At 36.8% G+C, this 13,142-nt stretch overlaps 1 protein-coding gene across 1 annotated transcript in view; it reads left to right on the top strand.

The window, feature by feature from the left end:
• The window catches only part of LOC107596887 (RAS guanyl-releasing protein 1-like), a 29,264-nt gene extending 16,998 nt beyond the window's left edge, over window positions 1-12,266 (top strand). The window contains exons 7-15 of the mRNA XM_016287745.1: window positions 1,019-1,135; window positions 2,624-2,899; window positions 3,253-3,333; window positions 5,107-5,211; window positions 5,406-5,515; window positions 8,073-8,223; window positions 8,312-8,348; window positions 8,436-8,571; window positions 11,898-12,266. Of these exons, the coding sequence (XP_016143231.1) occupies window positions 1,019-1,135; window positions 2,624-2,899; window positions 3,253-3,333; window positions 5,107-5,211; window positions 5,406-5,515; window positions 8,073-8,223; window positions 8,312-8,348; window positions 8,436-8,571; window positions 11,898-12,120 (1,236 nt within the window). The 3' untranslated portion in view covers window positions 12,121-12,266. The remainder of the gene's footprint in view (window positions 1-1,018; window positions 1,136-2,623; window positions 2,900-3,252; window positions 3,334-5,106; window positions 5,212-5,405; window positions 5,516-8,072; window positions 8,224-8,311; window positions 8,349-8,435; window positions 8,572-11,897) is intronic.
• Window positions 12,267-13,142: the final 876 nt, after the last annotated feature.

Below are 13,142 nucleotides of genomic sequence, written 5' to 3'. Positions count from 1 at the left end.
TTTTTTCTGTTTTTGGTGACATTTTTGGGATAGACTACATATTTTCTATACTTACAATAAATAACCTATAATCAATAGTTAATATACTTAATATGTAATCAATAATTGTTTAACCATCACTTATCACCATTTCTGACTGGCTGTTTTGAATACAGCATTGGCAGTGCTTCGTTTTTTTTTTCCAGATTTTTATACTTTTGCTTCAAATCAACATTTGCAATGCTGGTTGGTTTGGTTTATGGCTTTTAACTCTTAACTATTTTTTTTTTAATGCCTATGGTTAAAAATTAATTGTATAAATACTTCTGCAACCAAAGTCACTACAAAAGTGAGCAGTCAATGTTGAATTGTAAGAATTGTACAGCACATGTTGAAATACATATGTTTCAGCAATGTTCTGAAACAAGACTTTCAGAGTCTGAAATAACTTTACATCAAGACACTGATGTAAAATACTGTAGAGAGAGGCCCTGGCATGACAAAATATGTGGTTTTACTCCCAACCCTGAAGCAAGGTTGCCTGTGATATCTGTCCGTGAGGTGTCTGACTCATTTTAAAACATTTTAGTGCATGACGTTTTTTGGATTACAACATTCATAATAATTGAAATTCATCATATGGGTTGATGATCGACGTCTATCAGGACATGCCAGTAAGACAGCTCACTCTAAGGATATTATGCATTTAATGTATTAGCTCAGAGAAAAAGATTACATCAGATGTGCTTTGTGGGCTGCCCTGCAACCACACGAACATCAATGTGCAAACAAGACAACCCAAAGAAAACACCTAGGAAATAAGCAAATGTGTCAAATGATGTGATGGTGAGGAAATCTGATATAAGTGTGCCATTGAGAGTAATGTTCCCGTATTGGGAAATAGTCTGGGAGAACTGTTGTGTAACTGCTGTGCTTACAAGTGCTTTTTACAGGAAAGAGGATGTAAGCAACTCAATGTTGCCATGCATTCATAGAGAGAATGTAAGGGTAGGATTCACATTATTATTTTTTTGAGCAGAAGCTGAGAGCCCTACAGAATTTCAATACTCTGATGGCGGTGATAGGAGGTCTGTGTCATAGTTCCATCTCTCGTCTCAAAGACACAGCCAGCCTGCTGTCCTCTGATGTCACAAAGGTCAGTCTGACCCCCAAAATTGCTACACACATCCTTTTTGCTCTCACGCAACTGTTTTTATAAGGGCTTAACCAATGCCATGATCTTAAGCCATTGATTTGTTTAGCTATTGATGTATATTGATCTTTATGTTGATTCTTTGATTAGTTAGAAACACCTGCATCCCAATATTTGCTTAGAGGTCACATGTTGTGATAAAGTCATATACAGTACATTCATATTAATATCAAAAATATCTCAAATTTATATGAAAGCTACTGGTTCACATTTTCAGCAGAAAAGCAACCAGAAGAGAATAATTTTCACTGCTTTCAATGTTCAATATTAGGTTAGTTTCTGCAGTTGTGGTGTCTATTAAAGACAAATCCGCAGAAATCTAGATTTCCCCCCAAATTCAGAGCAAAAAAAAAAAAAAAGTTATTTGTGGGCCGGTTCATGCTTAAGGATTCGGGCTCCTTGCACAAATGTTTTAGTTGATGTCTTATTTTGGATGGAAAATTGAAATAACTATCTTGCTGTTTGCCCTTGAGCAAGGTACACCACAAGTTGCCTCAGGTTTTTGCGAGTAGGGTACTATAAAACACTTTAAAAAATACATTTTAAAAAGTTAATGGCATTTGGCAAAGAAAAATGGCAAAGCGGTGTTTGATGAAGGTGCAAAATGAAAAAGGTAAATAGTTAATGCTAAATATATATAAAAAAAGATTTTGTAATAATGTACTAAAAATGTGGTAATAATTTAGCATAAAAACATTATCATTTAAAAAAAGTCTAGATTTGATAACATTAATTAATGCATTAGGTATTATAAACTAACAATTAACAATAAAAAAATTGTTAACTCATGTTTCAAAAGTAAGTTTAAAAATACGCTTATTCAGCAACGATACATAAAATTAATCAAAAGTAAAGACATTTATAATATTACAAATTTCTATTTGTTTTTCTTTATACGTTTCTGTTCATCCAATAATTCTTAATCAAGGTGTCCACAAAAATATTCAGCAGCACAACTGTTTTCAACATTTCTAATAAGAAATGTTTCTTATAAATTGAAAATTCAGCTTTGCCATCACAGGATTACATTACAGGTGCATCTCAATAAATTAGATTGTCGTGGAAAAGTTCAACTCAAATTGTGAAATTCGTGTATTAAATAAATTCAATGCACACAGACTGAAGTAGTTTAAGTCTTTGGTTCTTTTAATTGTGATGATTTTGGCTCACATTTAACCCACCAATTCACCATCTCAACAAATTAGAATACTTCATAAGAATCAAAATAGAAAATGTTATTTAAAATTGTAATAATATTTCACAATATTACTCAAATTGTATGTATTCGTAAATGTTGAAATGAACATGTTTTACATATAGATATTTTATGTTAGATAGTACACTAACTAATGTTAAAAAAGTGCTACTGATAAAATAACAAAATGAGATCGAAGTTCTCTGAAAGGCTCAAGCCATGTTGTTTTCCCCCAGACTCTCAGTGAGCTCACAGAGCTGCTGTCGTCCTACAGCAACTATTCAAACTACAGGCGCGTGTACAACGACTGCACTGGATTCAAGGTGCCCATCTTGGGCGTTCATCTCAAAGACCTGATCTCCCTCAACGAGGCGCTGCCAGACTACCTTGAGGACGATAAGATCAACCTGGGGAAAATGCAGCATTTATACAGCAACATTAGCGACTTGTTGGCCATCCATGACTGCACCCCACCGTTTGAGGCCAACAAAGACCTGCTGCACCTGCTAACGGTGAGACAGGGAAAACGGTGGTGTGAGAGGGATTTGTTGTCAGAGGAATGTGTTACTGGAAAGCCTCTCTTCTCGAAAGTGTTTGTTGTGCCTCATGCTGTGGGTTATAAATACATGACTAGGCCCCATCAGTACATGGAATAATTGTGCCTATTTAGAAGTGTGTAAACAGGCCTTTATTTCATTTCCACAGACAGCCTGCATCTATTTATAAGTCTAAATGAGTATTTTTTTTAAATCAGCCCTCATCTTTGTGGTTAAGCTCGGCTGTTTGTGTGTGATACTGAGAGATGTGGATTGCAAACAGTGGGCGTCCTCTCATGTGTAACCGTTCTGCCCCGCCTTGCCCACAGCTCTCGCTAGACTTGTGTTACACGGAGGACGAGATATATGAGCTCTCCTACACCAAGGAGCCCAAGAACCCCAAAATTCAGGTGAGGTTTTCAAAATAAACATTGCATTGTGTATTGTATACATATATTGTCTAAGGGTTCAGGATTCAATTAAACCTATAACACTACACTGTAAAAAATTATTTTTCAAAGTTGTAAATAAAACATTATTTTAAAAAGATCATTGGAGTATGTTTTATAACAAAACAGTTTTCTTTCTACTTTTATGTTTAATGTTATATTTTTTATATATATTATGTTTAATGTAATGTTACTTACGGTTTCTTTGTAATTAATTGTGAAATTTATTAGCAATTTCAGAAAAAGTGAAAACAGTGTAGGTATCAATGACATTTCTCATTCTTATATTAATTTATATATTTTTATATATTAATTTATTGAAAAACTGTATATTAATTTATTTAAAAAAATAAAATAAATGCCATTAACACATACACTGAAAAAAAATGTAGGATTTACTTTGATTACAATTTCCACTCTGAAAAAGTAAATTTCACAAATAATTAAAAAAGAAATGACAAGTAACACATTGAATTATACATGAAAATTTGAAGTAGAAATATAGTATTTTATTGTACTCCAAATTGTTTTTTATTGTTTATTGTACTCCAAATAATCAAAACAAAGTTTTATTTTCTGCTTCAAATTTTTATTTTTTTGCAGTGTGCAATGACTTGAATACACATCTTATATATATATACACACACACACACACACATATATATATTTATATATATATATATACATACATACATACACACACATATATATATATATACACACACACACACACACATATATATATATACATACATACATACATATATATATATATATATATAAAATCAAATATTTGTAACGTATGTTACACAAAGAAAATGCATTTAAAAAATCGCAGACGTAATTATTTGCTACAGTCTTTTAAAATATCATATAATTTGACCTTTTTATGTCAAGTTGAGGTTAGTTCACATTGTAAAATGTGAAGTAGTGCAACTCCCTCCCCATTACAATTTTTGAGAAAGAGTCTCCAAATTCAGTCTTTTTGGGTGCAATAATCACTCGAATAGTAACACAGCTTAAGAAATCCCGAAACATCCCACAGACAAATCCCATATGTATGGACCATCATATCACAGAGCACTAAAGGTGTGCTCTTTTTACATGGAGCAGAAAGAAACCAGTAGAAACACTATCAACCATATAGAAACACCCTTAAAACTACTCAGAACATGTTAGCACCCACATAGCAACACCCTGGTAACCTCAAGCACCCTGGCATTACCAGAAACAAGGAGCACTCCGATTTTCTTCAGAAAGTATGAAAATTTAGTAGTCTCCAACATCTAAAGACTGCATATTCATACGTTGACTTGTTTTACATATGCAACAGGCTGCTATTAACGACTTTAGCCAGTATTTCCATATAGTTTGAACTTGTATGTGACCTGTTTATAGACAGGGAGTATCCCGTGCTAATGTGTGGGTACAGGGCTCAGCGCACTCCTCTTTGTGCAAACACACTTCAAAGAAAACCACAAAAAAGACACACATTGCTGAAAGATGCACGATCGTTATCTTCGTCGCTTTCAGTGTGGGTGTTGTTACGTACAAGCTTTTTTGATTATTTCCTATAAAGCCTCTCTGCCTGTGACAGCGTTCGCGTTTTACAAATAAGCCACCATCATTTGTATAGTGTTTTCACAGCAGCGTTTCTCAGTTGCTGATCTTGTGCGAGTTGGTGTTGAGTGTCAAAACAAAACTGTCAGGTCTCTAACCACCCTTTTTCTGTAGCCCGTAGCTCCGGTGAAGCCCCCAGTGGTAGCCGAGTGGGGATCAGGAGTGACTCCGCGTCTGGATCCTGACACCATCTCGAAACACGTTAAACAGATGGTGGATGTAAGTGAGAAACGTGTTTATTCCCACTTTTAGGGCCAGTTCCTTAGTGTGACACTGCGACGGCCAGTTCCTGGCTGTCCACTCTCACTTCCTTAATAGCGTGTAGGCCCTTCAAGACCAAATGTCACAGGCTGATCATTTTAGAAGTCAGTGTCTTACATTAAAGATCACAGTGATTTTGTTGCCCCCTACAGTCTATCATGAAGAATTATGATTTGAACATGGACGGCTACATTTCTCTGGAGGACTTTGAGAAGATCGCTGCAAATTTCCCTTTCTCTTTCTGCACACACGAGAGCGATAGGTGAGACGAGGTCTTTTACACTCTTATAGATGTAGACTACCGAGAACAAACAGGGTTGTGTTAATGACAGAAATGAAAGTGATATATTTACAATTTCGTTTAAAAGTTTGGGGTCGGTTTTGAAAAGAAGTCTTGTATGCTCACCAAGGCTGCATTTATTTTATCAAAAGTCATTTCTTTGGTCAATATTGTTACAATTTAAAATCATTGATTTAAATTTTATTATATATCAAAATGTTATTTATTGCTGGGATGCAAAGCTGATGCAAAGCAAAGCCGATTTCAGAAACTTTAAATGGGTCATATGATGCTTTTTTAAAGATCATTATTTTGTGTATTTGGTGTAACAGAATATGTTGACATGCTTTAATGTTCAAAAAACACATTATTTTTCAAATACTGTACATTATTGTAGGTCCTCTATGCCCCGCCTCTCTCAAACGCTTCGTTTTCTACAAAGTCCCTCCTTCCGCCAAGCGCAGTCTGCTCTGATTGGCCAGCTGACCCAGTGCATTGTGATTGGCTGAACACCGCAAGCACTCGTCGGAAATGTAATGCCCCTTACCATAATCGCGAGCTTCATCTTTCAAAATAAATGTAAAGACAGAGCCCGAAAGGGGAACAGAGTCTCGTGACAGACAGTGATGAAGCTGGTATGTGTTTGCAGTACGCAAGCCACGGTTAAGACAGCTGACTCCACTGTGATGTGACCCCCCCCTCTCTCTCGCTCTCTCACACACGATGCGCAAAACTCCGCATTTGAACAGTCGATAGCAAATACTTAAACTAATAACAAAACAGTAACTGATTCAGAAGCGCAGATTGTCATAGCAAAGTCAGAATTACCTCCTCTCCTAGGTTCATGAAAAGTCAGAATTACCTCCTCTCCTAGGTTCTGTTGTAAGTAATCTTAAAGATTCCTAAATGCATCTACTTTCGGAAGGCCAAATAAAGTGCTTTTGCTTTCGCCTAGAAACACACAGCGTCTCCCTGACATGGCTGCTTCAACACTAACTGCGGTTACTGAAACCACACCTTCTTTCTTTGCGTGCTCATTTGGGCGGCATTATGCTAATATTTCCACATAGTGAGGTAGATATGTGGGGGCGTGTTAGAACGAGCCGTTTTAGGGGGGGCATGGCAGAGTCTTAACTTCGATAAAGAATATATCTTTGGTTTTGAGACTTTAGTCTTTGCAACTTCAGGGATCTTATCTATGCACAATCAGCTTGTAACACTCCAAAGAGAAAGGAAAACTTGAAATCGCATCATATAACACCTTTAAGAAACATCATCAGAGTTGAAAACAGTTGTGCTGCTTAATATTTTTTATGGAAACATATATGCAGTATACTAAATAAATACTGACCCCAAACCCCATAAATGTCTTCTATGATGAACATATTTTCCATTTCTGAAGTCAACTTATATATATAAAAAAGCTCATTAAAAGGCTGAAGTGTAAGCTGGTATTTAAATAAATTGATTTTTACTTTATTTTATTTTATTTTATTCAAAATCAGTTGAAGTGAAGTTTAATTTGCCAAATCAAAGTTGGTGAGTGTTGTGAAACCAACATGCAGGAAGCCATTCTGTTGTCATGTGACAAAGAAAAACACAAAACAGGAAATATCACAGACGACCCCTCTAGAACTTTGAAATTTCAGAGTAACCATTTTATGGCAAGGCGAAGCTAACTCTGGATATTCTTTATTCAAAATTCTAGGACATTGAAAAATACCTTTTACAGTTTAAAGATTTATCATTTGTAGCGTCTGGACCAATCCAACACACTATATAGTCTCTTTTTATATGACAAATACTCTGTAACCTCAGTTAACAAGCCATATGAGGACCCATGGACCCTTCCCCCCGGAATGCGTAACACCCCAGGAAGTCGAACAGCCTCTTTGTTGCATGGCAACCAACGCTGATATCACTGGGTTTATTGGCCAAAAGTATGTAAAGCAGGGAAAATCCCTGCTTGTCCCAAGGAAAAGCAGAGTAGAAATGGACTGTGTTCTAGTTAATTCATAGAAAAACCGTTATTTGAATGAACACACATATTTCTTCAGGCCATTGAGTATATTATTGTCATTGTGTATTTTGTCTTTGATATTCTTAGACTATTTTAGTATGCTTGTGAGAGGACCCATTCCTGATCCTCCCTTTTCACTATATGTAATCCTACCTTGTTTAGTATCTATGAATTTGCCTTCGTATGATCGAAACAAGCGTGTATATTATATGGTGGTACATAGGCAATATATATTAGGGCCCTGAGAATCGTTAATAATTTCGATTTAAATCCATTTGCAAATTACCATGCTTAGAGAACAAAGGGGTCGTAAACCCTCCAGCAATTGCCACCTCCCGCTCGGAAATTCCATTGTGCTCATGGGACAAGCCCATCTTGAAAGGCGGAGATCTTCTCCGACCTTAAAGGCCCGGCTCCAGGGACCCGCCCCAGTCGGTGATTCAGTCAGAAGCAAAGATGATGTGAGAAAAACGCAATGAATCAAATCAGTTCTCATCATGCTTTGTTCTTTATTTTCAGGGAAGGAGAGATCAGTAGGGAGGAAATCACTTCATATTTCATGCGTGGGATGTCGGTGTGTGCTAAACTTGGCTTCAACCTCCACAACCTTCACAACTTCCATGAGACCACATACAAAAGGCCCACATTCTGTGACACCTGCGGAGGATTTGTGAGTGTTTGAACTAAGGACCATTTCATTTCTGTGTTTCTGACTTGTCTTTGTACATTAACTTCCCCCCCCCCCCTTTTTCCATTAGTTATGGGGAGTCATAAAACAAGGCTACCACTGCAAAGGTTAGAACACACAGTACTAATCAAACAGTTTCCTATATACTGTCACCTCAGGACCATCGTAACCCTGCTGCACCTCTCTCTCTGCAGACTGTGGAGTAAACTGTCACAAGCACTGTAAGGATGTGGTGGGAATGGAGTGTATGAAGAGGCTCCAGGTGACCAGTAGCTCTTGTCCCTGCACCCCGGGCCCCGTATCAGGCCTCCACACTAAGGGCAACAGCTGGAGTGAGTTTTTTTTTTTTTCAGTCTTGATATACATCAAGGAAGCTGGCCATTACAGCAAAATAACACCCAAAAGAGTGATCATAGTAGGAGCCTTGTACTTAAAAGTACAAGTACTACTTAAAAGTACAAGAAGAGGTTTATTTTGCAAACTTTTGACTGTGTACTATACCATTTATTTATCAAATGAAATACTGATTTGAGAACCATTTTATTGTGGGCCAAAAGAGAGACCATGGGGTGATGATTAAATATGAAACTAGCACAGCTAAAGGAAATCCAACACACTCTCATGTCAATTTGTTACTATTTATTTTAATTTTTACATTTTCGTACAATCTGCTTATACAGTCTGGTTTGGAGTGGACCTTCATGCTTGCTAAAAACTGTAAATTTTTACATGAATCAAATCATACGAAATTGCCATCTTGTAAAACTGTTACGTTATGTCATGAGATTGAAATTGGTTGCCAGGAACAACTGTGAATTATGTTTTAGAAGTCATTTAAAAAAAAAAGATTATTGTATTCCACAGCACCTTCTATTAAAGCCTAGTTATGTTTAAAACCCCTATGAAATAGCTTGATGAAGCCAGGCTAAATGTGAAATGGCATACTACCATACTTGTCTTACTATTTCTGCCATGTAAAGGATGCTACTATGCTATTGTTCAATAAACTATTTAGTGCTGTTAAATGATTAATCGTGATTAATCGCATCCAAAATAAAAGTTTTTGTTCACATAAAGGGCGCGTGTGTACTATGCATATTTATATATAAATACACACACATGTATATATTTAAGAAAAATATGTTATTTTATATAATATAAATTATATGAATATAAATATATACATGTAAATATTTTCAAAATATATACTGTATGTGTTTGTATTTATATACACATAATAAATATACACAGCACACACACATATATTATGTAAACAAAAACGTATTTTGGATGCGATTAATCGCGATTAATCGCTTGAAAAGCACTAAAACTATTTAATGGGGATTTTAAGCATATAAATATGTGGAAGAAAAATTAAGAGTGACAATACGAAAGAAAACATCCGTCGTTACTTCCGTTACATTGTCACTATAAAATGGCTAATAGGCTTTAACTATGTGATAGACATAAGGTGCGTCCCAAACCACGTACTTATGACGTTTTGTAGTATAAATAGTGTGATTAGTGTGTTCCCACTGAAAATTCCATAAAGAAAAAGTGCCCAGATGATGCCGAAAAACGAAGCATGGAATGTTGGACACTTCATGCACTCAACTGTCGCAGCTTTAATTATTATATTGAAGGGGGAGGGGCTGTCAGACTCCAATTATGAATGACAAAATAACCGTATATAATTCATACCCTACCTACATGGTTGAGAACATAGCGTATAAGTGCATTGTGCGTCATTTGGGATGCAGCTACAAACTATTACTTCTACTTGCTACTTGCTTTCGATTGTAAATGGTATTGTTATTCTAGAAAATATCTTGTTGGAGAGAAGATTGTCGTGCAGAATGTCATTAATACTCTTGGTCTGAATTCACCATTTATGAATATACTAGCATCAAAAGCCATACAAGTTTTAAAAGAAATGTTAAGCTGGCAGACAGGGCCGTTTCTAGGCATAGGCGAGCTAGGCGGTCGCCTAGGGCGCCACCAGCTGAAGGGGCGCCAATGAGCGCACATACTGGCACTGTGATAAAGAGTGGCACGGTCACCCTGGGCTAGAGTACTGTCAATCTGACGATGCCTGTATGCCACTAGATCAGAGTGCTGTCAATTGCTGCCTGATTGTTGCATGCAAAGTTTGCATTTGGAGCGCTCAACAACGCCATTAGATCAGTGGGCTCTGTCAGTGCTTTGGCAAGGTAACACTTTTTTACCATGCAATAAAGCTAAATTCAAAGGCCAATTTATAATATTGGTACAGTAAATAAAGTGCACAAAATCAGTATTTTGTTTAGGCAGTATTTGTGGCACATTTGTCCAAATATTTGTGGCAGATTTGTCCAAAAGGTGTGCGTTTTTTGCGCCAATGCATTGTTAAAGGATCAGCGTGTCATGTAATATTCCCATATAAACTTTAACATCCAATTAAAAAATATTTGTATAGTAAAATTCGCTAATTCACGAGATCAATACATCCTTTATTAGACCGCTTTGTCGAGTTAAATGCATCCTTACGGAGGTGTCGAAATGCTGAATCAATTCATTCACTTCCAACAGCGCTTAATGGGAGCAGTGTCATAGAGGGCAGAGCGTCACGTTATTTAAAGGGGACGTTAACGAGTAGCAAATGATTAAGTAGCTGCATTGTTTACTTAGTAGCTGTTTATGCCACTGATAAAGCTTTTAAATGTAGTTTGGGGTAACAAAGGGGTTTTATAGGTTTGACTGAAATAATAATGCAATAACTGACACTTTAAATCAATGATTCAAGAAACAACAACAATTTGTTTTTACAAAAAACAGATAAACACAAAAAAGTAGCCATTGATAATATCTAAACAATATGTAGTAGTATAGTATATAGTATCCAAATCAAAATGTAATAAAATTAATTTATGTGTAAATTATGTGCAATGTCTTAGCCACCAGGGATTGTTACATAGGGCTATACAGGCATCTAGTGACAACACAATGATATTACAGATACTAAATTGTGCAAAATGTTACACAATGTTTTTGTTGTGTCTCGCGGGTTTCACAATAACGGACATGGAAAGTTGACGTATACGTAAAGTGATTGAAAGAACAGAAAGGAGGACTAAGACTCTCTAACGACAACTGGCAGTGCTACATTTGCTACAAGTGCCTGCACTTCAGCGTCCGTCCATCTATCGCTGTTCTCCATACTTGCGAAATAAGTTGACACAATGTTTACAGTATGTTTACACAGCGTTTTAAATCATGGTAGGTGAGGGTGTTTTCGTACGCATTTGGCCAATCAATGTCTACTTACGTCACGATTAGTACCAGTTGTGCTGGTTAGACCCTGCTCCGGAGTAGGAGCTAATTTGGTTCTCGAAAAAGGCAGTCCGGTACTAAAATCGCACCCAGTTTCGGTGGTGCGAAAATGCCAAAAGGTGGGTAGTTCCACAATTAGTTCTGGTACTATGAAAAGGTTCCCGCAGTGCGAAAGGCCCTTATGACAACCAATTTGAATGTGACAAGCAACTGGTGTCTGAAAAGAAATATATATATATATATATATATAATTTTTGGGGGGGGCAATAGGGATTTCGCCTAGGGCGTCAAATTGGCTAGAAATGGCCCTGCTGGGAGATGACTTATTGGCTCTTAACCTGTTTCCCGACCTTTCAATCAGGTTCTGAAGAGGAAACATTTGTCTTTCCTAATGGAAACGGATCTGAACACTCCAAGGGCCAAACTTCATCAGACAGCGACGCAGAGGCGGCCACACTATCCGACAGATCCACTCAAACGGACCCAGGAGTTTGGACACCGGTGGCCAAACGGAAAGATCGTCTTCCTTCCCAGAAACAACATCCACCCCTTGAAAAGGTATTGCCATAAAACAACTTACATAAATTCCTTACATTTTTTCACAGCGAGTATGGTGGATATATTCATCATATATTGCATGGAAAGCTAATTTGGTGAGGAAGACTGGCTAGCATACACTACACTTTTGAGACTAACGTTACCTGCCTGCCTTATCATCCCAGAGCGCTACGCTACCAGCTTTTTTTTTTGAGTCATGGTGATGTTTTATAATTTAATTCTCAAAGCAAAAAATGGATTGGACAGGACAGAACAAATAACGTCATTAAATATGACCTTAACGGTTCCGGGAAAAAAAAGCCTCAACCAGGATGATCATCATTCAACACTCAACGGCTAGCATTTTGTATAATCAAGACAAATTTTACTTTTTAGTTCTCAACGCAACATTCTGCATCTTCTCGTCTTGTGTGGTTGCGATGGCAATGAGTATATTAAACATTGAACAACTACAATTTAAACAAAAAACATGCTTTTTACTGTCATGTCTTAATGTGGTAAATTAAGACTCAAAGTAGTTGATACAACAAACATCTACAATCCAAATTAAATGGAATTTAGGCAAAACAAAACTTGTTTATGGCAAAACAATCAGTGCTGACGAAGCATCTCAGTTTCTACACCTGCAGGCTGTTTGTGGTACTAGTAGCAACTCGCAATAATAATATCTTTCACATATACTAGATGAAGTCAGTCATCTCTCTACTTTTATTTCAAACGCAGGGGTTTGGTTGTACTAACTAGTATAATTACATCAGGGAAGTTTACATTGAGTCATTTAGTTCAATCGACAATCATTGACATAACAGTCGGCTTACTGTGTCTTGGAAAAATATGCAAATGGATTAACAAGAGAAAGAGAAAGTACGAAAGAGAAAATAAATGAAATGCTGGTAGTTAAAGTGGAAGGATGTATTTTAAGTACAGACGCTTTAACATGGTGTCTGTGATAACGGAGGTGATGTCAGAGCGTACTTCCTGATTACTGCAAGCCGTGTGAGCTCTGGCTTCCCTGCTGTCCAGAATAATTCCCA

Source organism: Sinocyclocheilus grahami, unplaced genomic scaffold (assembly GCF_001515645.1).
Source record: "Sinocyclocheilus grahami isolate Dianchi unplaced genomic scaffold, SAMN03320097.WGS_v1.1 scaffold224.1, whole genome shotgun sequence".
Lineage (NCBI taxonomy): Eukaryota > Metazoa > Chordata > Actinopteri > Cypriniformes > Cyprinidae > Sinocyclocheilus > Sinocyclocheilus grahami.
The sequence above is the reverse complement of the archived record's forward strand: the minus strand, read 5'-3'. Positions and strand labels throughout refer to the sequence as shown.